At 42.5% G+C, this 25,792-nt stretch overlaps 1 protein-coding gene across 3 annotated transcripts in view; it reads right to left on the bottom strand.

Annotated features, from left to right (window-relative positions):
• The window catches only part of KDM2A (lysine demethylase 2A), a 93,114-nt gene that overhangs the window by 8,360 nt on the left and 58,962 nt on the right, over positions 1-25,792 (bottom strand). For 2 of the 3 annotated variants that reach the window (XM_006072688.4, XM_044943760.2), the window contains 10 exons: positions 23,545-23,651; positions 23,111-23,204; positions 21,801-21,954; positions 21,585-21,700; positions 17,907-18,033; positions 15,648-16,042; positions 5,576-5,659; positions 3,884-4,153; positions 3,230-3,361; positions 1,605-1,694 (listed from right to left, as the gene is read on the bottom strand). In XM_006072688.4, coding sequence (XP_006072750.1) covers positions 1,605-1,694; positions 3,230-3,361; positions 3,884-4,153; positions 5,576-5,659; positions 15,648-16,042; positions 17,907-18,033; positions 21,585-21,700; positions 21,801-21,954; positions 23,111-23,204; positions 23,545-23,651 — 1,569 coding nt within the window. Of the gene's footprint in view, positions 1-1,604; positions 1,695-3,229; positions 3,362-3,883; positions 4,154-5,575; positions 5,660-15,647; positions 16,043-17,906; positions 18,034-21,584; positions 21,701-21,800; positions 21,955-22,128; positions 22,207-23,110; positions 23,205-23,544; positions 23,652-25,792 lie in introns of those variants that run through there. The other variant, XM_025286753.3, reaches the window with a different exon arrangement.

Below are 25,792 nucleotides of genomic sequence, written 5' to 3'. Positions count from 1 at the left end.
AGGCTGCTTATACTCAGCACCCCATGCTGTCCCGAGAGACCAACCACAGGTGAGAGATTAAGCCTAGAATGAGAAGCCACACTGCTCCTGGAGGAATCTCCTCAGGATGAAAATGAGGAATTTGAGTTTGGTGAAGCCAGTATCCCACAATAAAAGCACACCTCACCCTCTGCCACCTGTGCTCTCTGGTCCCCTGTCCCTTCCTGGAGCCCACCTTGGCTATGATGCAATGAAGCCTGACCACCATGTTCCACTGAGTATCAAAGCAGCAGTTCAGACTCCCTTAAGGAGATGTACTATGTCCCTCTGCAACTATTCTGCTTCCTTTTCTCCTTATATTCTTAGATCACTGTGGCTGAAAGAGAACAAGCAACTTTTGGATGCTGGCTTTTATAAGGCATTAGAAGGTACACTGAATGTAGTATCTGCCAGCCTGTCTGCTACAGCAAGCACCCGCCACCACCACCACCAGTGAAGACAAAAGTAAAAGTCACTACTAGAAGAACCTGCTGCTAGTTAGAAGAACTTGAAATGATAACTCTGCTGCTGCTAAATCGCTTCAGTTGTATCAGACTCTGTGTGACCGCATAGACGGCAGCCCACCAGGCTCCACCTTCCCTGGGTTTCTCCAGGCAAGAACACTGGAGTGGGTTGCTATTTCCTTCTCCAACACATGAAAGTGAAAAGTGAAAGTGAAGTCGCTCAGTCGTGTCGGACTCTTAGCGACCCCATGGACTGCAGCTACCAGGCTCCTCCGTCCATGGGATTCTTCAGTCAAGAGCACTGGAGTGGGCGCCACTGCCTTCTCCAATGAGAACTCTAGCACTCGTCAACTCCAGAAATCCGTCATCAGACCTATTTAGACTGAGAAGTTCAATGACCTCAGTGCCTGAGTGGGAAGAAATAGGAAAAAAAAAAAAAGAAACAAGGAAACGTGTCCCTACTCTCCTGTACAGGGTACCTGGAGGAGACTGAGAGCGTGATGACTGGCCTGAGGCCAATGGCTGCCTCTGTGCATGCCCTTAGCAGGTCGTGTCTTCCTGGCCTGAGAGACCAGTCCTTCTGGCCCTCTGACATTACTGGTGGCTACTGACAAGCAACCATAGTAGCTTGGGGCCAAGGTCACAGCACTGGTTTTCTCCGGAAGAGGGACTGCCTCTGTAGGACACAACTGGGCACAAGGGCAGGGTTTTTTGCCACAAAGGTGAAGCAGACAAAAATGTGAACCCGCGCAACTGGAAACTCTAGTGTACGACTGTATGTACCAGCTGACTCAGGTCGCTGCCTCTGCTCAAGTTTCATTCCTCACAGACCACGCTCACCTCATTTCCCTCCTCAAACAGCCTGGCTGTGGCTCCTCTTTTCCAAGGGCCCCAGGGTGTAAAAGAACACTGGGAATTTGCAGAGTCCCGGGAGAACAATATTTAATAATGCAAAAAAAACAAAATTCACAACTCAAAAATAGCTAAACAAAGGGGAAAAAAGATAACAAACAAAACAAAAAATAATCTCCTGGGTCAGGAATAACATGCAAAGGCAAACGTTATTTCTAAACTTGACACTTGCTTCCTTCTCACAGTGCAAGACTGGAAACGTTCCCTTACCTGGGCTTTTTCTGAGCTGTCCTCTTGGTAGCACTTTGGACACTCCCAGCAATTTGGCAATTCCTCGTTAAGCAACCCCTCTCCATCCATCTACAGGCAGAGAGAGGTTATTAAAAATCTGTCTCATTTAAGAAACAGACAAAACCCAATCTGTCTCTTAAGTTTCCTTTATCAAACAGTAACACAGACATACGGTTGGAAAGAGTTACTCACTCCTAAACCCACTGGTTTACAGGGGAGGAAAAAAAAAAACAAATCAAGAGCCATTTGGCCTCACTCTCAGCCAGTGGGATACTGGCCACCCTCACTCTGATCAAATTTAGACTTTAAGAGAAGATTCCCAAGAGTCTGAGCCAATCTGGAGTCTCTTCCCCTGACACATACATTCTCCTGAGGGTCCCATGCCACTCTGTAAAAGGAAGTGAACATACAGGAATGGTGCCAGTATGATCTTGAGTGTGGGGCATAATGGTTATGATGCAGTTATGGCTTTGGTTTGGAGACTAGTAACCAGGTCTGTATGACTCAACTGTTGGGTGAGGATAAATAAAAATATCCACCTTACATGGTAATGGTGAGGATTAAATGGATTAAATATCATATAAAATGCTTAGAAAAATGTGTGGCATGTAGTAAACACTTTGTACTAACCATTGTCATCATTATGATGATAATACCCTATTTTATCAAATCCAAGATACATATTTTTTCACATTTGAATTGTCTGAAACTGGGCTGCTTCTCACAATTAACAGTGTCTTATATAATCATTGTCAGCCAGGTGGCAGTCATGACATAGTTGACACCTTCAGAAAGACCAAGAAAAGTAGCAGCACCAACCAATGTAATTTAGATTTACAGAAAATATAAGACAGACCCCACTTCACAGAGTTGTCTTCAAGATTAAATGAGGAGTCATATAAAACTGTGCTTCTCCGTTCTGGCTGCACATTAGAATCTCTTGGAGAGCTTTTGAACACACCTGAGCCTAAGGTCCATGATAGAAGAGTTGACTCAATATCTGAGGTTAAGGCTTAAACCTCATTACCTTTTTTTTTTTTTTTTGCCGAGCTGTGTTGTGTGGCTTGTGGGATGGTAGTTCCCAACCACGGATAGAACCCGGGCCTTGAGCAGTGTACGCCCATAATTCTAAACACTGGATTCCCACAGAATTCCTATTGTTACCTGGGGTAGTGCACTACCCCAGGTATGCACAGAGCCTGATACAGACTCAACACACACTAAACGTCAGCTGACAGTATTACTCTCACCATCTTTCAGGAACTAATAACCCACAGATACAATGAAGTATGTAACAGAGACGCTTTAAAAATGTGAGGCATTCCAAAACTACGCTATTCCACGATGGCTGGGGACTCCAAACATACCCACCAAGGCCAGCCTGTAAACTCCATGAGAGCAGAAACCAAGACTATTTTGTGTACTAGTTTAGCCTCAGGGTCTAGTACAGTCCCCAACACTGAATACAGACACTGAATCAAGAACAGATGTTAGAACCCTCTGTGACCCTCAGCAGCCTCTTGTGACAGATGCCCCACTCTCCTCTGCTCCGCTCCGAGTCTTGAGACACTGTTACCTCATGGGCCCCTTAGGCCTCTCCTCACCTGGAGGCAGCCAGGATGAACAATCTCATTGCAGATACAGCATTCCATGAGTTTCTTCTCAAAGTCCTGTGTCTCCTCATTTTGATCCACCTCTCCACAGAGGGAACATGTGACGGAGTGAGGCAGTCTGGGCTATAAGAGGACAAAGACAGAAACCAAGCTTAGATCCTTATCATTCAGCTTCCCTTTAACTGAAGGTGGACAATTTGGTTCCTGCAATTCCCCAGTAAACACTTAAGAGAGCATGGAGATGAGGTGGAGAGAAGAGAGGTTTTGGCAGGAAAATGACTAAGGAAGATAGGAAGAGTCAACTAGCTGAGTAGAGACCAACAGGGATCAGTTTATTTTCAGTTGGCCTATCCTTGGCCTCCCAGGTCCTTCCTTTCTAATCCACTTAAAGAGGGAATGGACTGCAGTGATCTGTCCTTCAAACACTAGTCTCTCATTTGAAAATTAGGCAAAAATCTAATTTGATTATGTTAAATATCAGACACCTTCCTTCTAAATCCAGAGACAAAAGGGACAAAATGAAAAAAGCCACAGACAGCAAAACCTTTTCTTTCCAGCTCTGCGGGTCTATACTATATGTATATTTCAGCCCCACCCCTGGCACCACACCCCTCCCCCATATTCTTTACCCAGCAGATCACTCACTGCCAAGCACTGCCGGAGAACACAGGACTGCTTCATGCGACCAGGCCCCCCAAACTTCTTCATGTCCCTGCAGTAGTGACAAACACCACACTCTCCCTGCACGCAGGCTTTGCATTTTCGACATCGCACTCGTCTCCGTCTGGCTCCAGACACGATGGGAGAAGCAGCGGCTGGGCGCACAGGTGTTAACCGCGGCGCTGGTTTCATAGTGTGAGGCTTTGTAATGGGGATGGTAGGAACCCGCACCTTTGGCCGGGTTGGGAATTTAAGCTGGAAAGAGAAAGCAGTGAGGACTGGAGTGGGTAGATGATGATATGGCCTGGCAAACTATGGCCTGAGGGCAAATCGCCCACAGGCTGTTTTTGTAAACAAAATCTTATTGGCACAAAACCATGCTCATTTTTGTTTTGTCCATGGGTGCTTTCTAGTGAAGTGGGAGAACTGAGAAACTGCAACAGATTGAATAGCCTGCAAAATTTAAAAAATTATCATCTTTATTACATTTATTACCTACACGTTATCTTCACAAAAAAAGTTTGCCAATCCCTTCAGACTACTTCAGCCACGTCCCTCTCACTCGGTTGATCTGCCCTTCCCTGAAGCTTTCTATGTGCCAAAGGCATTGCAGGGGCCCTTCAATATTTCCTTATCCTGAATATTATTACTCAGAATACACTCCTGAAGAAGACAGGAAACTACTTGAAGGAGCAACAAGTCTTATTCTTTATTATTCTAAATTCAACCCTACAATTCTGGCACATAGCAGACACTCCAATAACAGCTGAACATGAATAAATTTCTCAGGTATATGTTTATAATTTTAGCACCTGTATTTTACCTTGCTGGTGATCTTTTTAAGAACAAGGACTGTGTCTTCCACTTCTTTAACTTCCACTGTGCCTTAAACACTTTTTGGACACAAAACACTCAACAGCCAGGGCCAAAAAGGACTAACCTGCTTTGCGGCAGCCCCATGTGGCCAAGCAGAAGCCAAGTGGGACAGAAGCAGTGAGGAAGGAGGAAGTGCTTCTTCAAAGACATATTTTAGACACACACCTTTATATTTTGCCTAAATGTTCCTGGGATGTGATGGCTCTGCAAGTTGTAGCTGGGAAACAAAGAAGGGCCTAATTTATTTGCCAGACTCACGACCAAGATCAGAATTCTATGACTGATCTTGACAAAGGACAACATGGGATAGAATTATATAGGACCTGACTGAAGGGACATGAAAATTCATAAGCGACAATCTATGGGTAGCTGTTTTCGTCCCTTCTCAATTCAATACTGAAAAGTCCAAATCAAGGGGAACCTTGAGAGTGTGGTCTCACTTCAATGAAGAAACGATCTAGCCTTTTAAATGTATATCTAATTATTTTAACTAATTTTACATCAGATCTATAAAAAGAATTGAGTCACTGGGGCAGAAGGATATGAACTGATCCACTCTGGTGAACAAATGTACACGTTGGCATCTGAACTTGGAGGCAGGTCTTCTAGTTTGACAGTCTGTTAAGAGAGTCACCTCCAAAGATAGCTTGACTGAAGAGTCAAAACAGAACTGAATAATGATTTTCTGTCAGTTCACATTAATGCACCAAAACCTGTCTGCCTCTGGTTGTTCTTTTTCTTCCTGGAATGGTAATAGTTAGCCAGCAAAATGTTTCAGCGGCTTGAAGAATGGTTTCTTACCTTATCCCTTTTCGGCCACTGTACTATAGGGACTCCAGTGAGGGCTAACTTGGGATCACTGTTGGCAAGTTCCTCCAGCAAAACCTAAGGGTGAGACATGAGAGAAGAGGGGAAGAAAAGACACAGTGAACAAAGAGTCAACCACTCCTAACAGCATCCAGACAGACTTAGCCTCAGTTCCCCTAAGCACCAAGGGGAAGAGCAGGCTGGCAACTTTCGACATTTTCCCTTCATATAGAGACCCGCTGCGAAACAAACAGAAGATGGAAGAGAACTCAAACTATCAGGACTTTACATTGACCTTTGCTTCCAACCCCGCACTTTGTGTGCTCACTGTAACCAGGCTCCCGTTGTCAAGTGTTGTCACATACTTCTATACATGACAGTAAAACTTTACATCAACTCTTCACTTTTCTATACCAGCTAACGAGTACCATCATATTTTAAAATAATGCCTTCATTCTGTCGACGTTATTACCAAATACCGACTGGCAAAAATAACAAAAAGGATTGGCTAATATGAATAACAGGGTCTTAACATCTTGATTTCAACCCAGGACTCCGTTCTTCGAAGGCTGATTAAAGAAATCTCATTCTCAAATCTCTCTCCCTCACACCCACATGCACACACACATGTACCCATATGCACACATGGTCACTTATTTGCCTTTATTCCTATAGAGGGGGCAGCAACAATCTCAGGGGCAATAGTTCTCATGCCTTTAGCCAATCTAGTTTGAAGCCTCGAGGAACAATTCTACAGTAAGAAACTGCCACTCAAGTGAGTCACACTGGTTATTATTTTGAAACAAATCTTTTATGTTTTAGACAGAAATTTCTCAGTCCCAAACCTTCTAGCACAATGAAATCTCTCCTCATCTGACCTCATGAGCCCTAAAGCAATGGCAACCGCAAAACACCCCCCCCCCCCCCACAAATCCAGAAGACAAATCACACAATTCTTTCTGATTGCTTTAGATGTATACAGGATATCAACTGGTTCAAGAAAAAGTAAACTTTAATCCTAGACAGGCCAGCATGCCTGGGCCATTTTAAATAATCATTCTCAGAATCCTGTGGGCTCTATGCCTAGAGACCAGGACTCTTGAAGCATGAAGCATTTCTCTACGAAGGTTTTTCATCCTTAACCTAAGGATCACGCTCCAGATCCAGAGCTGGGACTCAGAAAGACCCTTTAACTAGTACCCACGAAGCTCCTCCAGGATGAGTCCCTCTGCCAAGTCCCCCAGATGCCTCTCTCCCTCCCCCAAACTGATTTCCTCTGCAGACGTTTTATTTACTTCGAGTTGCTATGGCATCCTATTCTGGAGCCTCCTGTTAGCACCACACTGCGTAGGGGTGAAGAGGCGGGGTGCGGTGCCACGTGGGACCAGGCTCCGTCCCACTCCCAATCTCCCTGGGGTGAGAAATTCAGGTCCATTCAAAATGTGTGCTAGGGAGTGCGAGTTCCCCTCCCCCACCTCGCACTGCTGCCGCGGAGTAGGACTCTGCCCATTTCCTCCGCCCCTAGAGCACTGAACTGTCCACAAACAGGGACTTTCCACTTTCAGCAAAACAGACTGCACAGAAAGATCCGCAATTGTTCAAGAGTAGAACAGGGACCTAACTATCACCAAAAGCAGTCTACCTGCTAGATTTCTGTGGGGGACAAGGAAGGGTAGGTGGATAAATTGTGTCTGTGTTGGGGCGGGGGTGGAGGGTGTGGGGTGTGGGGGCAGCTGTTCACAGAGGCACGACTCAGTTACTAGGGTCTGCGTGGGTGTGGAGGGAAATGCAGATTTCCTTCCAAGCCCTATTTCACTGGGGCCATACAACCAAGCACACCCTGCTTTCATCAAAAAAGGCAGACTCCAGCTGAGGCCCTTCAAGAAACCATATAAAGAAGCCACCACCCTTCACCAGAGGGGGTTTGGGACAGGGAGTGGGGGTGGAGTGCGGAAAGGCTTACGCCTATCTAGCCTCCTGGCATGAGAGACTGTTCAAGCGCAAGCCCACACCCGCCACAGCCCAGGAAGGCAACGAGAACCGCGGGCGCCTGGGCGGAGAAGGGGAAGAGACTCCCAAAGGTAAACGACCCATTTCGAAAGCACATCCCACCGGGAGAGGGAACAAGTGCAGTAACGACGGCACCACCGATACCTCAGCACTATCCCGGACTCGCCGGCAGGCAGTTCTCCTGCCTCTCCGCCGCCGAGACCGGTCCCTGCAGTTCCACACACCACACACCCCAGACCAAGAGGGCTCTGCCGCCCGCCCGCCCGTCTGACCTTGTGTTTCCCGTCCTCTGGAGCTGCCGAGGCTCTTGGATGAAGTTTCCCCAGCGTCTTTGTTTTGCTTTCTGTATTGGAAGTTGTGCTGAAGGAGTTAGGTGTTCTGCCTCTAGGAAAAATCCCAGTTTATTGAAAAAAAATCTGAAATCTCCCAGGGCACTTAAGGCAGGGCAGTCGGGCGATCACCTTTCAGGCTACCCGGAGGGAGCGGTGCGCAGCGTCCTGCGCTCCTTCTCGAGCCCCAGAGCTCAGCCGCGGCTTCCTGTGCCTGCGAACAATGCTGCTGCGTCACCCACATGCAGCTCCCAGAAATGCTTTGCAACGGAAGATGGCAGGAGGGGAGCCGAGCTCGAGTGAGCGAGCCAGCAGAGGGCCCAGCGTCCTGCGGCAGAGTCAGGAGGGGGCGTGCTGGGCAGCGCTCCCGGCGCGGCGATTGGAGGAGAGCCCGCCGGGAGGGAGCCGCCGCCCCGCCCTCTCCCTCCCACCGCCCCGTCAGCGCCGGGGCAGAACCCAGGGCCGGCCCCCAGGGCTCTCGCCGGCGACATCGGGAAGGCGCCAGCGGAGGGAAGGGAAGGGAAGGCTTTAACCCATGCAGAGTCGGGTCCCGCGTTCGAAAGTCCTTGCCGCGGTCCACACCCCGGCCCTCAGGGTCACCTCCCTGTCACGGCGGCGCTCCCCAGGGCTGCGCACAGGGCTCTCCCCGTGCCCGAGCAGACAGCGAGTCGCCTGAAGTTCAGCCTCTGCGGCAGAGCCCGGCCCGGAGTCGAGCGCCTCTGGAGTTGCCTGCTCTCCCCACCGCCGGCCAGCCTCACCTGCCCCCGCTGCCCCTCCCCTAGCCCAGAATTCAGAGCCAGCACACGTTTCCAGAAACACCTTGGGCATGACACATACCCACCAATACCGAAAGACCGGATACCATCCGTCTGTTCATCTCAGCTACTTTCACAACTGCGGCGGCCTCTGCCCCAGCCCGCACCGTGAGAGCCGCCCGCAGCTCCCTCGTGACCAAGTCAGACCAGCTGAGGTGCACCCTCAGGAGCTTCACTCCCCTGCTTCGGCATCAGGCACCGGGAACCTAGGGCCAGCACCGCTCTCCTGGGGCCTCAGTTAACAGCGCGGACTCTGCCTCTCACCACTCCATCCTTAGGATATCAGCACCCCCGCACTCTTCCTATTCCTGTCGTTTGACACTGCCTGATGAAGCAACCGGTCTCCCATTCGGTCACACATCTTGGTGCCACTTTTGACAGCCACTCAAGTGACACGTGTCACCTACTCTGCACTCACCGATCCACAGTCAGGGTTAAACTCAGACTGAAGGAGCACTCTTTCCTCAGGCTCAGCATTCAGTATATTGGGGCCAGATTTATGTAACTTTTAGACTCTAATAAATGTAACTTGACTTTTTGGGAAATTACAGAAGTGGCTTTGAAATAAACACCTCAGGCCACTGAGAACCCAGCTCTTACCACTGGAAACATGCTTATTTATTCTAGCTTATTCCAGGACAGTTGTTTCGGTGAGTTTCTCCTGCAGAGTCAATGGCCGAGTAGGCTCTCTGAGGCCTGGGGCTCTGGTGCCAGGGGCAGTACGTTTACTTCTGACATTAGTTTACCAAGGGAAGGAGAGACTTTTGTACTGTTCTGTGGAGCTCTTCCTGGAAATGTGTGAATGGTCATTCTAATCCTAAACTTGTACTTTTACGATTCAAGGACTCTCTGTAATTAGCCTATTATGTTAGAAAAACCTTCCTTAACATTGTGAGAGGTCCTCTTGGAAAATGCTTATTTAGGTCTTAGTGCTATCTAATCTAGAGGGATGATACAGTATGCTCAAATACTTAAGAGAAACAAGTTACTCCAAAACTAAACACAAGTCCAAGTTGTAGCAAGCACAAATTCTAGAGGCCACCAGGAAAGAACAAAAATCAGGGCACTAGGAAACTCATTTCAAGTAAGTTCCCAAATCACACATTATAAATAAGGCCCATTCTTTTTCTCCTTTTCATTCAGAATAAAAGGTAGGCAACAATGATGAGAATTACTAAGAACGTAACATTACATAATACAGGACTATATGAAAACATTTTTAAAGAACTGTCTCTATTTTAATCTAGCTTTATAGGCCTTGTACATGAGTTATTCAAAACTTTTTACTCAGTAATTATTACAAATATCAGTAAAAACTACAAATGAAGTTTTATTTATACAGGTTCTTTTTTTCCCTCCTCATCTGGCTTGATGGATTAAAATCCAATTTTACTGGGCTCTCTATCAGCTCTTCTCTTTGTTAGTGTCAGAATCACTCCCAAAGTGTCAGATGAAGGAACATTTCTGATTCGTGTTTCTGTATTTATTCACAACCATAACTCTGCTTCAGTCCCATCATCCTCCTGAGGAGCTTCATATAAATTTTTAGATCATAGTTATAAAATAAAATGCTAGATAGACTCTTAGATAAGAGCAGCAGTAGCCAACTGTACCACAAAGGAAGAATTTCAAATTTATAAATTTACAGCTTTTATCATTTAGATAATACTGTAGTCATCAGTCTGCATCATCTAACAGGCAAGGGTTTTAACCAGTTAACTAAAAAGAAGGGCGCCTCCTTCCCTCAGGACAGAATCTACCACCAGTCCTCAGGGTCAGGTCCAGCACCTGTAAACCTAGAAGTCAGTCAGTCACTCACTTTCTTAGCCCACTTAAAATGCCTGCTCCTCCACTGGACCTTAGTAGGCCCCCTGAGGTTTGGTCCACAGTATGTTTGCATATTTATACCAACACTAAGCCTGGTTCTTGGCAGAGAGCAGGCAGGGATTACTTACAGTAGTGAAATAAGTGAATTTCAAAGATTTGTAATTTTCACAACATCACCACTGAGGTAGATGTTATTTTTATAGAGGAGAAAACGGGCTCTTATTGATCTAGTATCCTGCCCAACAGTCACATTTCTGCCAAGCCTATCAAAATGTCTTAAAGAAAATAGGAAAGTAGAAAAATATTCAAAAACTCTGAAATTGTTTCATTAACTGAGTTGGGCAGCCAGATGTATTGATATATTAAGTGCCTCTTTTTATACATATATTAAGAGTTGCTTTATTACCAAAATAAACAGAAAACAATAAAGTCTGATTAAAAATTCAGCCTTCTAGCTGATTCCCACCACCTTGCTATGACCCATGGTCAGTAAGGAGTTAACATTCCCACTCCAGGCCCTCTGTAATTTTAGCACATACAAACAAAGATACTTTTTTTTAAACACTAATGGGATTAGACTATACACTATACATACTACTCCAGGTCCTGCCTCTTTACTCAACATCTCTCAAGGACATGGACTCTCAATTTTAGATCAGGAGTCAAGGTTACTTTATAACCCCTCCCAAATAGGACTTTATATATGCTCATTACTTTCCCCCAACTGCCAATAAATCAACTTTTTTAATGCCCCATATTTCATCTAATCCCCTTGCAACTCTATGATTCTTTCTTCAATACTGTAGAACATTTTTAGAAGCTTCAAAGCCCTTTAACCACATCACTAGATCTGCTTCTCCCAGGGAATATGTAATTATGGGTATCTCATCCCACCAATGTTCCTCTAACCTCTTTTCCTAGTTATTTGTGAGAGCCACATAGGCCACAACAAGAGACCCTTCCTCTCTCTTACAGGAAGGGTGAGCTCTGGCTTGCTTAGCCCTTCGCTGCAGCGCAGCCTCCTGTGCTACCACAGCACCAAGCGCTCTGGCACTGCAGCCTCCAGCTGGGCAGGGATTCGGCACCCACACGATCCAATGCTTTTTTCTTTTTGGTGGTGTTCAGGTTTTCAAAGTATTCAAGTCTGAAACTATTATCTAAAGCTCAAATTAAATATAACAGGTCAAATGTAGGAATAAGTAATCCATTTGATCTTAACTCAAAGTACTTGCAGAGCCGGTCTCTAAATCTTTTGTCTTCTGTCATCAGCTATATTTTGATACGGTATTGGGTAAACAAGGGAGAACTCAAACACTGCCAGTCTGTGCAGTCATCCTACTGGGCCACTCATTCTCTTATGACCTGGTCTCTATGCCACCTCTATCTTACTGAGCAAAGGCACCCACGTTTTCTATGATTCCTGATAAATAGCAAGCTCTCTTAGGGCACTTGTCACAGTGTTAAGAGCTTTAGATGGCTCTTCTTAACTCATTCCCTTTCTTGCTGCGGCCTTTTACTCTGCCTAAAGTTTGACACAAATCTTTCTACATTTTCCCCTACTACTCTACCTCTATAAATATCCTTATTTAACTATATTAGTTTGGAGAAGGAAATGGCAACCCACTCCAGTGTTCTTGCCTGGAGAATCCCAGGGACGGCGGAGCCCGGTGAGCTGCCGTCTATGGGGTTGCATAGAGTCCGACACGACTGAAGCGACTTAGCAGCAACTATATTAGTTAAGAGATGTTGTTCAGTCGCTAAGTTGTGTCCAACTTTTTGTGACCCCAGGCACTCACTATCTCCCGGAGTTTGGTCAAATTAGTTAATAGTTTGTGTATTTCTATCATGACATTTGACCTGTACAACTGATTAGTGAATTATAATATGACTTCCTACAACTGGATTCAATGAAATCAAATCTATCTATAGACATCCCTTAGGATTAAAAAGATATTTCTCTTTTTCATAAATTAAAAATGCAGATCCCCAGGCTAAAAGAATATTAGTGAGAGATAAACTTATAAAACCTTCCTTCTTAGGGTTCCTAAAGGCAATTATACAAGTTAGTAAGTCACCAAAGTCACAATTTAATGTTTTCCACATCCATGGTAGAAGAGCTAGGAAAAAAGAAACTTGTGGACTTTCCTGGTGGTCCAGTGGTTAAGACTCCATGCTCTCAATGCAGGGGGCACAGGTTCGATTCCTGGTCTGGTAATTAAGATCTTGCATGCCACAAAGCACGGCCAATATAAAATTTTAAAAAAAGAAAGAAGAAACTTTGGGGAAGTTCCTTGGTGGCCTGGTGGTTACGATTTCAGACTTTCTCTGCCGTGACCTGGGGTCAGTGCCTGGTTAGGGAACTGAGATCATGCAAACCCTGTGGCCTGGCCAAAAAAAGAGACAACCTTCTGTAGAAAAAAAAAAAAAAAAAAAAAAGATGCTACACTCAAACTCTCAGGAAAATATGTATGTCCCATTGCAATGAAAAACAAAAAATATAGTGTCCTTTGTTCACTCAGGGGTGGGAAGTGAGTTTGGGAACTGGCTTGTGAATATGGGAAAGTACGGCTAAGTTTGTTCTGGCGCACTGTACCAATCATCGACACAGGACCACACCTACCTGGAGCTTAGTTATCTCCTCACATAAACAAGGCCACAATACCACCTGCCTTGTCTACAACGTTATAAAACTAAACTGTAAAAACAACTGCCTAGGTTCTATCACTATGGAGAGGACCAACCTCACTAGGTTACCAATCCTTTCAGTCTCTTAAAAGTTTTTATCATCTCAATGATGCATAAATAATAAGATATAGTTAGAATGTCAATTGAAGAAAGAAAAAAATAAAAAAATTAGAAGTCTAGGTCTTAGCCCAGTCTTTGGAGTTCTTTCCTGAGGTATCTGGCAGAAGGTAGGGAGAACCTCGGCTGGTTGTTTAGTGGTAGCCAAGAAACACTTGTATAAGGATCAGGAATAAAAAAGTCATACTATGAGATATTTAGCCCATCTTCCTTAAGGTCACATAAAATTATTCCTTATAAATTCTTCTGTGGCTTAAAACAATATATACAAAAGGTTTTAAAAATAACATGTTACAAATGGTTAACTAGCTTCCTAATACACATACACATGCCCTGCACTGAAGACATAATTCCAAACAGTGATTTAAAGACTTTCGTGTTTGTATTAATGGTCACTTTTTTTTTTTTTTTGCTACATATGGTGGCATGTGGGATCTTAGTTCTCTGACCAGGGACTGAACCCTTGTCTCCTGCAGTGGAAGCTCAGTCTAAATCACTGGCCCTCTGGGGTAGCCCCCAATGGTTTCATATGAGATACATGAGGAAAGATTTACTAGAACTCTCTCCAGTTCAGACAGTTCAAATCTGGATTCCCTAAAAATAAATTCATTTCTTTGAGACCAATATATGAGGAGTGGGATGGACTTTGAAGATTACTAAGCACTAAAAAGCAGACATATTACTTTGCCAACAAAGGTCCGTCTAGTCAAAGCTATGGTTTTTCCAGTAGTCATGTACGGATGTGAGAGCTGGACTATAAAGAAAGCTGAGTGCTGAAGAACTGACGCTTCTGAACTGTGGTGTTGGAGAAGACTCTTGACAGTCCCCTGGACACCAAGGAGACCCAACCAGTCCATCCTAAAGGAAATCAGTCCTGAATATTCATTGGAAGGACTGATGCTGAAGCTGAGACTTCAATACTTTGGCCACCTGATGTGAAGAACTGACTCATTTGAAAAAGACCCTGATGCTGTAAAAGATTGAAGGTGGGAGGAGTAGGGGATGAGAGAGGATGAGATGGTTGGATGGCATCATGACTCAATGGACATGAGTTTGAGTAAGCTCAGGGAGTTGGTGATGGACAGGGAAGCCTGGTGTGCTGCAAGTCCATGGGGTTGCAAAGAGCCGGACACGACTGAGCGCCTGAACTGAACTGAATGCTGGGAGACTTACAGAGAAAGAAGAAAAATATACAACATGAAGAAACTCGATTTGGCAGTAAGATGAATTACATTTAAAATGACACTTTTCTCAGAAGTTGCCCCAATGTATTTAAGTCTTAATGTAGATAAATTTGAAGCCCAGTTCAGTTTTATGTTAAGAAATGTTACTTAGAACTTAAGTTACACTCTGATAAAGAGGCCTATTTCAGAACAAAAATGGCCAGTAAAATCTCTAGCAGTCTTATCCCAAGCACATTTGTTGTTGTCGTTCAGTTGCTAAGTCGTGTTCAACTCTTTACAACCCCATGGACTGGGCTTCCCTGGTGGCTCAGAGGTTAAAGCATCTGCCTGGAATGCGGGAGACCCGGGTTCGATCCCTGGGTCGGGAAGATCCCCTGGAGAAGGAAATGGAAACCCACTCCAGTACTCCTGCCTGGAGAATCCCATGGAGGGAGGAGGCTGGTAGGCTACAGTCCATGGAGTCGCCAAGAGTCGGACACAACTGAGTGACTTCACTTTCAGTTCAGTTGCTCAGTCGTGTCCGACTCTTGGCAACCCCATGGACTGCAGCACGGCCAGGCCTCCCTGTTGATCACCAACTCCTGGAGTTTACCCAAACTCATGTCCTGGCATGCTGCAGTCCATGGGGTTGTAAAGAGTTGAACACGACTTAGCAACTGAACAACAACAAATGTGCTTGGGATAAGACTGCTAGAGATTTTACCGGCCATTTTTGCTCTGAAATAGGCCTCTTTATCGGAGTGTAACTTAAGTTCTAAGTAACATTTCTTAACATAAACATTTTTCTCAGGTTCACCCTTTTTCTAGGGTCAGCCTGAAATCTGCATTTTTAAGATCGGATTTAAATCCTAACTGAACATACAAATGTTCACATTTTCCTAATAGGGACCTAACCTCATTTTAGGAACTGAAACACTGTACAGCCCAAGCACACACACGCGCGTGCGTGCACACACACACACACACACACACACACACACACTTAACTTCTTTCTGGTTGAACCAAGATCACCCCAAACTCCCGAATTTTCTCTCAGAATCCAGAAACTGACTGTCCTAGCCAGATTAGCAGCCTTTATGCAACACAACGAACCCTTACCTTCACATCAGCAATGAGAGCATCTTCGTCTTCTATCCCTGTAGGGACGCATTTCTTGTGCAGTGGCAGAGATTCCAATTTATCTACAAGGCAACGAAGGCCTTCAAGCTCAAAGTGGGTCAGATGCACCTGTCGGTCCTTTCGGGGGCTACACTGGGAATCCCACACTTGGCCATTCTGGGAACCCCGGCTAGAGTCAGAGGATGAGTCCCCAGACAAAGTTTTCTTCAGACTTGGAAGACTTCGGCAGGTTTTGCCCAGTCCATCATAATCCAGGTTGACTCCATTGGCCACAGGGCTGGTGAGGACAGAACGTCTACTGCTCAAGCGCCGGGGCTCTCGGTCTACTGCTTCCTCGTCCCCGTTTCCAGACTCCAACCCATTTAACTCCAAATCTGCCAGTATGAAGAGAAAGTGTGGTATGAATGTGCCACTTGGCCATGTGATCAACAAGAGAAATAGGTAGTATGGGAGGGACCCTGAAATTATAAACGACAAAGTCACCCCAGTTTAAAAACAGTCTTCCCTATTCCAACCCATTTGTCTACTGCTGAAAATCAGTTACAGGTAAAAACAGGATCCTGAGTTAGTAGGACAACTGAGGCAACAGTCAATTGGATTTTTAAAAGATTGGGAAGGGTGCAGTCTTTAATAGACAGTGTGCTGAAAATAAGTCACCCATGAAAATAGCTGTAAATGAGTTTCAAGTTCAAACTTAATTTAAGGATTATGATCTCATTATCTTTTAAAAGACTAGTACTAATATGAAGCACACTGGCTTCCCTGGTCGCTCAGTGGTAAAGAATGTGCCTGCCGATGCAGGAGACACGGGTTCGATCCCTGGGTCAGGGAAGATCCCCTGGAGAAGGAAGTGGCAACCCACTCCAGTATTCTTGCCTGGAAAATTCCATTGACAGAGGAGCCTGGCAGGCTACCGTCCATGGAGTTGCAAAGAGTCAGACATGATTTAGTAACGAAACAACAAAAACACGAAGCACATATATTTAAAAACCACCTTTGTTCAAAATTTTGGCCATAAAATTAAGCTTTGGAATCAAAATCTTAGCAACATGGCTAATAAAACAACATGAATATTTTTTAAAGGAAGATTTTGATAGTCAAAACAAAAGAAAGTTTGGAATGAAGAATTTTTAAATGTTAACTAGTCTTTTATTATGAAAGAAATAAATGCTGACTATTAATAATTTAGAAAATACAGGAAGGTGCAAAGAAGTAAGTCATCCTGTATTCTCCACCCTTGGAGAAACTCAAGCGTGTGATGGATTGTCTTTCCATCTTTTTCTATACATATGTGTATAACTACAACTTGACATATTTTCAAACAAAATTAGGATCATGCTGTATATACAATTCTATATCCTGCTTTCACATATTGTTGAGCATGTTTTATTTTCAAATGACAACATCAATTATCCTGAGAGGAAATGCTAAGGCAAAAAGTATTTTGCTTACGTGACCACAGGATATGGCAGTGTTGGCTCCTCTTTATTTTCAAGGCATGGACTAGCCTAAAAATGTATAACTGAAACTACCTTGACATCCAATAAAATATTTCTCTAGTGTAAGTTAGGGAGACATTAAAACTCAGAAGAATACACATTTTAGAATCTTACCAACATGATTTAAGTTGTAACATTCTCATTTATTAACTCTTAGATCATGAGCAAGTTTTTTAATTTCCTTGAACCTTGATGTCACCATTTGTAAAATATGGATGATATACACACCTCACAGGTAATAACAACTTAATGGATACAGACTGCTTAGTTTGGTGCCTGAAATACAGTAAGAGTAACTCTGATGATGCAATCCTAGTTTTTATTGTGCCAAAGACCATTCTTTACACAATAGAACATGTTAAGACTTTTTTCTGCCCATACAGAGCTGCTTGCAGGATCTTAGTTCCCCAACCAGGAACTGAACCTGGATCACGGCAGTGAAAGCACAGAGTCCTAACCACTGGACCATCAGGGAATTTCCAACTGATTACTTTCTTGAAGAGCAAAGTACTAACACCAGATGAGATCCAGAATATTTCATTTAGCCCTTATAATTCACATCTGGGTAGGAGATCAACTGTAACCATATTAACTTCAATGAATGGATTCGGTACTTCTAAGTAGATAAGTAAAAAGATAAACCATAAAAAAACAACTGGGAAATAGCCTGTGGAATATTCCTGGCCTTACCCTCAGTCCTGTGGAGTATCTTGAAAGTTCCTGTAGGTGGAACACTTACCCATGCTAAGGGACTCTTTCTGAAATTCCTTAGTTAGGTGAGAGCGGTTGGTTATGCAGTACACATAGCGCTCCAACACGTACCAACACATCTCATAGTAGAATGGATAGCGGAACTTATTAGGAACCTAACATGGGAACAAAATAATGAGAAAGTCAAGCTAATAACTATTTTTCAGGAAAGAGAGTAACAAACAATCACTCTAATAACTAGCCCAGGAAAATCTCTCTCTAGTTGACATGTAATCCTAGGTTGCCATGTGAAGCAAGAATTTAAGTGAGTCAACTTAAAAACTATTGGTCTTGGGATATCATCAATAAAGTTAACAGATACTTGCAAAGACCATTCAGAACTATCAAGAAGCTCTCTTGTTGAGTGGGAAAGCATCAAAAAGAAGTTTTGAAGCAGAGAGTAAAATGTTAGTAAGGCACAATATACTTTCTGTATATATCAACCATTCTTGCCTGTACCTGAATCAGAAGGCCATGAAACACAGAATATAATGGTAAATGTTTTTATTATGTCCTTACATACATGAAGGTACGATTAGAGATGCATTCCCAAGCTATACCTCATCTAGGACACTAGACTGAGTATTTCCTCCCACTATTAGCTCTCAGCTTGCCTGCTTCATAATACTCTACCAAGATGGTATGTCCACAAATCAGGTTACTATTCCATGTGGCCTCATCAGCTGCTCTCTTTAGCTTTCTTCCATTCTTCCCCAAAACAGTATGAAATTATTCCAAGTGAATTATAGTAAAAATAATTGCCCTTTAGATTTATCATGGTCAAGGAACCCGCAAATCAGCATGGATCAATCACTGAGCAAGATCAACCATGGAGATTATCTTAAATACAGGCATACTTCATTTTACTGTGCTTTACTTTACCGAGTTTCACAGATATTGTGGCCTTTTTTTTTAAAAAAACAAATTGAAGGTTTGTAGCAACTCTGCATTTGTCAGATGATGACTAGCACTGTTTAGCAATAAAGTGTTTTCTTTTCCTGTTTTAACTCTTGTTTATCTTTATTTTTTTTTGTTTTTTTAATCAATCATTTTTTAATTGAAGGATAACTGCTTTACAGAATTTTGTTGCAATAAAGCATTTTTAAATTAAAGTACATACTTTTTTTTAAAAGCTACTGTACATTATGTACAGTAATGCTACTGTACATTAACAGACAAGTAATGTAAAAATAACTAACAGACTATGTATAATGTGAATATAACTTTTATATGCACTGGAAAAAGAAAAATACTGTGATTCAGTTTATGGCAATATTCACTTTATCGCAGTAGTACTGAACCAAACCTGCCAGATCTCTGAGGTATGCTTGTATATTCTGCCTGTCTTCTTTCAGAGAGGGCTTCTTTCAAAAGGATAAGGAAAACAATACTTTTAGGATTGATCTGAATATGTAACTCCTGAGAATGTTCCCACCTACTTTTCAAAGCTCCGTGTCAGGCAATCTTTCCAAATCGAGGAGACTCAGATGGACATCCCTTTTCAAAACCCTTCACTAGGTCACAGGGCATCACTGGGGAATAAGATCACTTTCCTCATTGCAAGGCAGGAGAGACAATGTACTTTTCATTAGCTTTCCAATGCAAAGGCTTTAGGCTCTGAATCTTAGTCTCTGATGCCACTACAGCTTCAACAACTAGAAGAGGTTTCTCCTCCCTTGTTTGAAAATAAAATAAATTTACTTCTAGTACACCAGGAGGGAACACAAGAATTAACAGATACTTGATTCCCCCTAAATTAAACATACATAATACACTGCACGTCTCTGTTTGCCTTTTAAGTTTTAAAAAATAAAATAAAGTAAAATAAAATATAAAATGGGCATTACACTTTTAATTCTTCACTTGGAACTCAAGAGACTGAACTAATAATAGCCAGGACATCATACACCCAAACTACCCCGTTACATTTTACCTATGCTGCTAGACACCCAGAGCACACAATTTCTAAGGCTGGGTTGGAATTCTTGAAAAAAAAAAAAAAAAAAAAACGTTTTTAATATTCATTATAAAATTATTGAACCTTTAAGCACTATCAATAGACTTACCAATGCTCAATTCAAATAGTATATTTCTATACCGGCATGGCAAAAGTAACTAACATATTGCATTAAATTTATAACATATTTTATATTTCTTTACTAAAGCATTCTCTACACATTCTCTTTTACGTTAAACTTTGTTAAGTTTAAAGAAGTTGGTAACATAATAAATGTATGTCAGGTTGGTACTGGCAATGTAAAAGCTTGGGTGTGGAAAGCAAAAAAAAAAAAAAAAGCCTCTGTGGACATGTGTAGAGGACCCAGTGAAATTTCATGGAAACACAGAGAGTTCCTTATTTGGAAGGAAAGAATTAAGTCATATTTAGGAAAAATGAAACAGTATGTCAGATACTGAAATTTGACATTTTCTGATAAACAAAGTCTATGAAAATTAGATAGACAAACCAAGATTAGTTATTACCATTTTAACAGTCTGCAGGAGACTTTTCCATGCAGAGTTAAGGTGCTCATTTTACCTACAGTATTAAATATATATCCTCCCTTTCTTCCCTCAAACTGAGCAAACAATTAAGTAAAGGACATAATGGCAATTTTTAGCCAAAAAAGGAAATGCTTTTTAAAAATATTTTCAGATTGAATCTTACACCAAGGTAGATGGTATTATTGCAAAATGATTTTGAGTTAAATAAGAGTATTTTACTATGAAATTATGTGATTTTTCTCTTTTAAAACATTTTAACTATTTTTACTGTTACTTTAACTTCAAATTTACTAAACTACTATTATATCTTCTGTAGTTTCACTACTTTTAACAAACAAGCTATAAAATTCTATAAAATTCAAGCACTGTATCCTCTCTTAATTCTAACAGGGCAATCTCTATAACTTCGACAGCAACAATCTTGTCTCTTATGTATAATATTTATGTAATAGGTAGCTCTAACCAAAATACATGTTTCAAAATAGGCACCAAAATGATTAACTGATCGTTAGTCAGTAACCATTCCTTCTAACAATTATGAATTCATTAATTATTTTTTAATTTTTAATCCTGAAAACTTTCAAATCCACCAAAAAGTTTATAGAGCAGTACCACTAAGACTTTCATAGCTTTTCCAAGATTCATCAATCATTAACATATCACACTTTTAAATGGTAGGGGGTAAGGCAGAATCTAACTAAGAGAGAATTTTGTGACATAAGAAAATTATAAGAAATCAAATTTCAGTGTCCATAAATACAATTGTAATATATTTGAGCTATCCCACTTGTTTAAATGCTTCTTTCTACAAGGCAGAGTAAGTGCTTGTGACAGATGCTGTATGGCCCACAATGCCTAGAATACTTACTATCTGGTTCTTTACAAAAAAGTTTGTCAACTCTTGCCTTAAGGTATCTACTGCATGTAACTTTCCCCCTATTTATCCTGGATGATTTATCAGCTATGTAACACCCTGTGAAAAACTGACAAAATAAGACACACAAATCATTTTATGTAAAGTTTAATTCTCTCATGGAACCCCAGTTGAGAAAGGCAATGTACACATTTATATGTTCAAGTACAATAGTTTGAGTGTTACACAGCAAGCAGAGTAAAAACAGATATATGAAACCTCTTCACATTTAATTCTTACATAGTTACTTACCCGTGTTCGATCTTCAATGTTGTATATCTTTAACTGCATGGGGATATTGAAGCTATGCAAAAAATTGCCTCCAAACACCAATGTATCTGTAGGAGTATACACAGCATGAATCCAGCCTAGGAGAAAGGAACGGAGGGCAGAGGCTGTAAGCACTCACTGTAGTGTGGCTCTCTCAGAGGCTAGAGTAGACGACTCACTTTTTTCCATCTTGCTTACCTGAGGGAATGACGAAGGTATAGCCCTGCTTGAGCTCAATGCGTTGGCAATCTGATACCCGGTCACCCAGAAAGATGTCTCCCTGTTTCCCTGACAGCAGCCAATTCTCGTACAGCTCCAGGTTGTGGGCTGTAGGGGGGATGAGCCAGAAGACCTGTGAGTTAAAAAACTTCAGTCTGTTAACAGCCATTGACATGACCCAGTCGTCTCCCTCAACTGATAAAACAGGTACAAAGTTAAGACCAACAGGTAGAAGAGAAGCAAGCAATCCTCCCAGCCTACAGAACTTGACCATTTGGGAAATTCTAGAGGCCTCAGGGAAGTAGACCTTTTCTGTCCTCCACTTGATCAAACAGCATTAGGGCTTCCCTGGGGTTTGATTGTAGAACCCGGAACCTATACAGGACTTGGAGAGAAGGAGGGCATTAAGCTTGTCACCTAGGCAGTCCCTTCCTTGCCCCTAGCTGGCTGGCCTCAGTTAGTTAGGTATACAGTATCTCCAAAAGACAGGCCTGGGTTGCTCGATTCCAAGATCAAAAGGACAAAACTCAGGACACCATCTAAATAGATTTAAAGTAAACAAAGTGACTCTGGATTGGAGATACAGCTGTTCTAATTCAGCCCTCACATTTTAAAAGCATCATTTGTTTTCATTCCAGTTCTACCTTTCTCTCATAAATGCTTTTACTTCTTAACAAGAAAAAAAGGTACCAATAAGAGTATAATACTATAAACCTCTGATATTAATTCTACATTTCCATTCTCATACAGCATTCAGAAGCACTCTCAGAAGCTGGAATATAAGGCTTTATGAATGAGGATAATCTTTCAACATCTGTTTATATCCCCATACAGGACTTAAAGGCTTCCTCTGGCTACATTTCAGACCAATGCTGCTATATAGGGAAAAGTGGTATGGAACCCAGTTGACTGATTTCATTGTCAATCTAGCCCCACTTTGTGTTCCCTTCTACTATTTACTATACTTCCACGTAGAGAAGTTATCTTTTCCTCTTAAAACCACTTCCTTGCCTTCATTTGGAGAATTCTGCTTTGGGAATTTGTAAACAGGACTGTTGAAGTTTACTAAGTACTGGTGCCAATATTGGCAAAAGGAAAATGGGCTAGATAGATACCAGTTTCTACTGGAGTCTAGCCAAGAAAGTCAACTTAGTCTACGATTCTCTCCAGATTCGTGTATGTGTATCTCCTAATAGACTAGTTTTCAGGGTATATGAAGCATGCATGAACTGAAGCTAAGTCATATAACAAGCTTCAGATTCCAATCCCCATCACAATTGTGACCATACCTTTCCCCCTTGATGGATATGATACCAAACAGAGGTACCACCGAAGTCCACATGGAAGTCAGTATAGCAGCCTCGAACACTCATCAGACAGTACCTGACCCAAAAAAAGCAGTAGTGTTAGTGCACTGATGAGAAAAAGGAGACTTTTCCCACAACAATGCCACACTCTCCCCTGTGTACTCCCCTCCATCTTCCACCTGATATAAACTCCCAGCTGGTGAGAGGAATGCAATCTCAAGTCATCACAGTATCAGAAGAAAAGTTTGTTTTCCTTTATGTTACCATGGCTATGGGGCTCTTACATACACTCTTCCTTTGGAACTAAACTCGACTGTCTTGGGACATGAAGCAAGGTTGCTAAGGGAGGACCCATTCCTTGCTATCACTCTGGTCTCCCACAGCACACTGAGGAAAATGCAGGGTAAGCCACTTACTTCTGCACTTTAGGATACTGCATCTCCAAGATGGCATTTGTTGATTCAGTCTGACTTTCTTTCAAATGCCTTGGCCACATATTGTCTACCCAGTCAATGAAATCCACCTTTAGAAGGAGGAAGAACATTTAGGTTGGGATTAAAGAGAATGCTCAAGTCAAGAAAAACAGAAATTCTCAAAACACATACTGAAAGACTACAATTTAACTTCCAGCAAGCAAACAATCTTCTGTTAAATTCGGGGTCAACAGGCAAACATTATAGATATAATTATTAAGTGAAAATAAAGACTAATGGTTCCATGAGCATGATCACAAAGATAGCACTAATCAAAACAAAGTCATTAAATGATGCAGTAGTACCCAATAAAACCCTCTCTGTGTGGCAGACTGGCATAACCAGCTATACTGGCGGGGGTGGGGGTTGAAGGGTGGAGATAAAAGGCACTTTCTGGAAGATTCCTGTAAACTTATTGAAAGACAAACTGCTACAAGAGCCAAGATACCAAACATTTAAGAAAAGGAAAGGAGAGGGGAGGAGGAAAGGAGAGGGGAGGAGGAAAGGAGAGGGGAGGAGGAAAGGAGAGGGGAGGAGAAAAGAATTCTATAGGGATTTGCAGCCTTATATGAGCAATGTGCTATAGAACCTACTGGGTTAGGAATCAGAGTTCCAGGTCTATCACGTTTTCTCAAGATCTTTTGTGAGGCTCTGGAACTTATCTGTAAAATGAGGATAATTACCTCAAAGGAATATTGTGAGGATTACACGTAAAAACATGTTAAAATTTTTTGAAATAATGTTATCAGAGTTTAGGAATCTGGTTTTTTCCTTTGGCCACACCATGCAGCATGGGGAACTTCCCCCACTAGGGACTGAACCCATGCCCTCTGCAACGGAAGCATGGAGTCTTAACCACTGGATCACCAGGGAAGTCCAGGAACCTGTTTTAAATAATATGTGCTGAAAGAAATGAGAAATGAAAACAGTATGAACTTATTTAAACACTTTACACTGAATCGTAACATGTCCTATATCTTCCAATGTCTGCACCCAACCACTGAACTCCAAGAAACAGTCTTAAGTAGCTAAGTGTGAGTCAAACAACCATGGATTCAGCAAAGCACTGGTGCTACAGATATCTAACTTATGGCTATAAAAAAGATGTATCTGGCAAGCTTTATAACTTATGTCTGTATATATTTCATCATTTATTTCCTTACAACATATATCTAGATGCTGCTGCGTCACTTCAGTCGTGTCCGACTCTGTGCAACCCCATAGACGGCAGCCCACCAGGCTTCCCCGTCCCTGGGATTCTCCAGGCAAGAACACTGGAGTGGGTTGCCATTTCCTTCTCCAATGCATGAAGGTGAAAAGTGAAAGTGAAGTCGCTCAGTCGTGTCCGACTCTAGCGACCCCATGGACTGCAGCCTACCAGGCTCCTCCGTCCATGGGATTTTCTAGGCAAAATTACTGGAGTGGGGTGCCATTGCCTTCTCCAATATATCTAGATAAATGCATACAATCTGTGTGTAATGATATAGGCGAATATCGAGTGGATACTCAGATGTAAAACGTGAGTTTTTGGAAGGGGTCACTGATGACATCCAAGTTTAAATAAGCAAGTGAGGAACAACTATGAAGATTCACTTTCTGGCCCATTTCAAAGAATTTCCACTCAGGGATCCAACAGCTTTAACCAAGCATCCACTGGGCCTAGGAACACTGACTGAGCTCCAGGTTTCTTTCTTCTCATCAAACAAAACCTAATTTCTGCTCTCTTAGTGTAGTGGCCAGGATCTCTCATCTCCTGGAACTGTCCTTTGGAAAGCCTTTACCAGAATAAAGGATAACTGACTTGTTCAATATACTTACTATAAGTTCTTATGTCTGGACAGGAACAGGAAAAATTAGGAACACATGAGTATTTTTTTGTTAAGTGTTCACTCAGAGATAGTTGGATCTTTCTGGCTAGAATTCTCACCTGCAGCAGTAAGTCATTCTCTGTCCTCTTTCTGTTTGATTTTATTGGGTATCATCTGACTACCAAAAGAATACTGTAGTAAGGTGTTCATACCTCCTTCTTAGGTTACTCTTTAGGCTCTGGATAGGCCTTTTGCTAAATGGTCACATCCGTTTGAGAACAAGTCTCCAGGATGGATAATCACCAGTTTCTACCTGTTCTGTACCAATACAGGGCCAAACTGGGACATAATCAAATCACACACTACAAAAACAGCTCATCACC

This window comes from Bubalus bubalis, chromosome 5, assembly GCF_019923935.1.
Source record: "Bubalus bubalis isolate 160015118507 breed Murrah chromosome 5, NDDB_SH_1, whole genome shotgun sequence".
In the NCBI taxonomy this organism is placed as follows: Eukaryota; Metazoa; Chordata; class Mammalia; order Artiodactyla; family Bovidae; genus Bubalus; species Bubalus bubalis.
The sequence above is the reverse complement of the archived record's forward strand: the minus strand, read 5'-3'. Positions and strand labels throughout refer to the sequence as shown.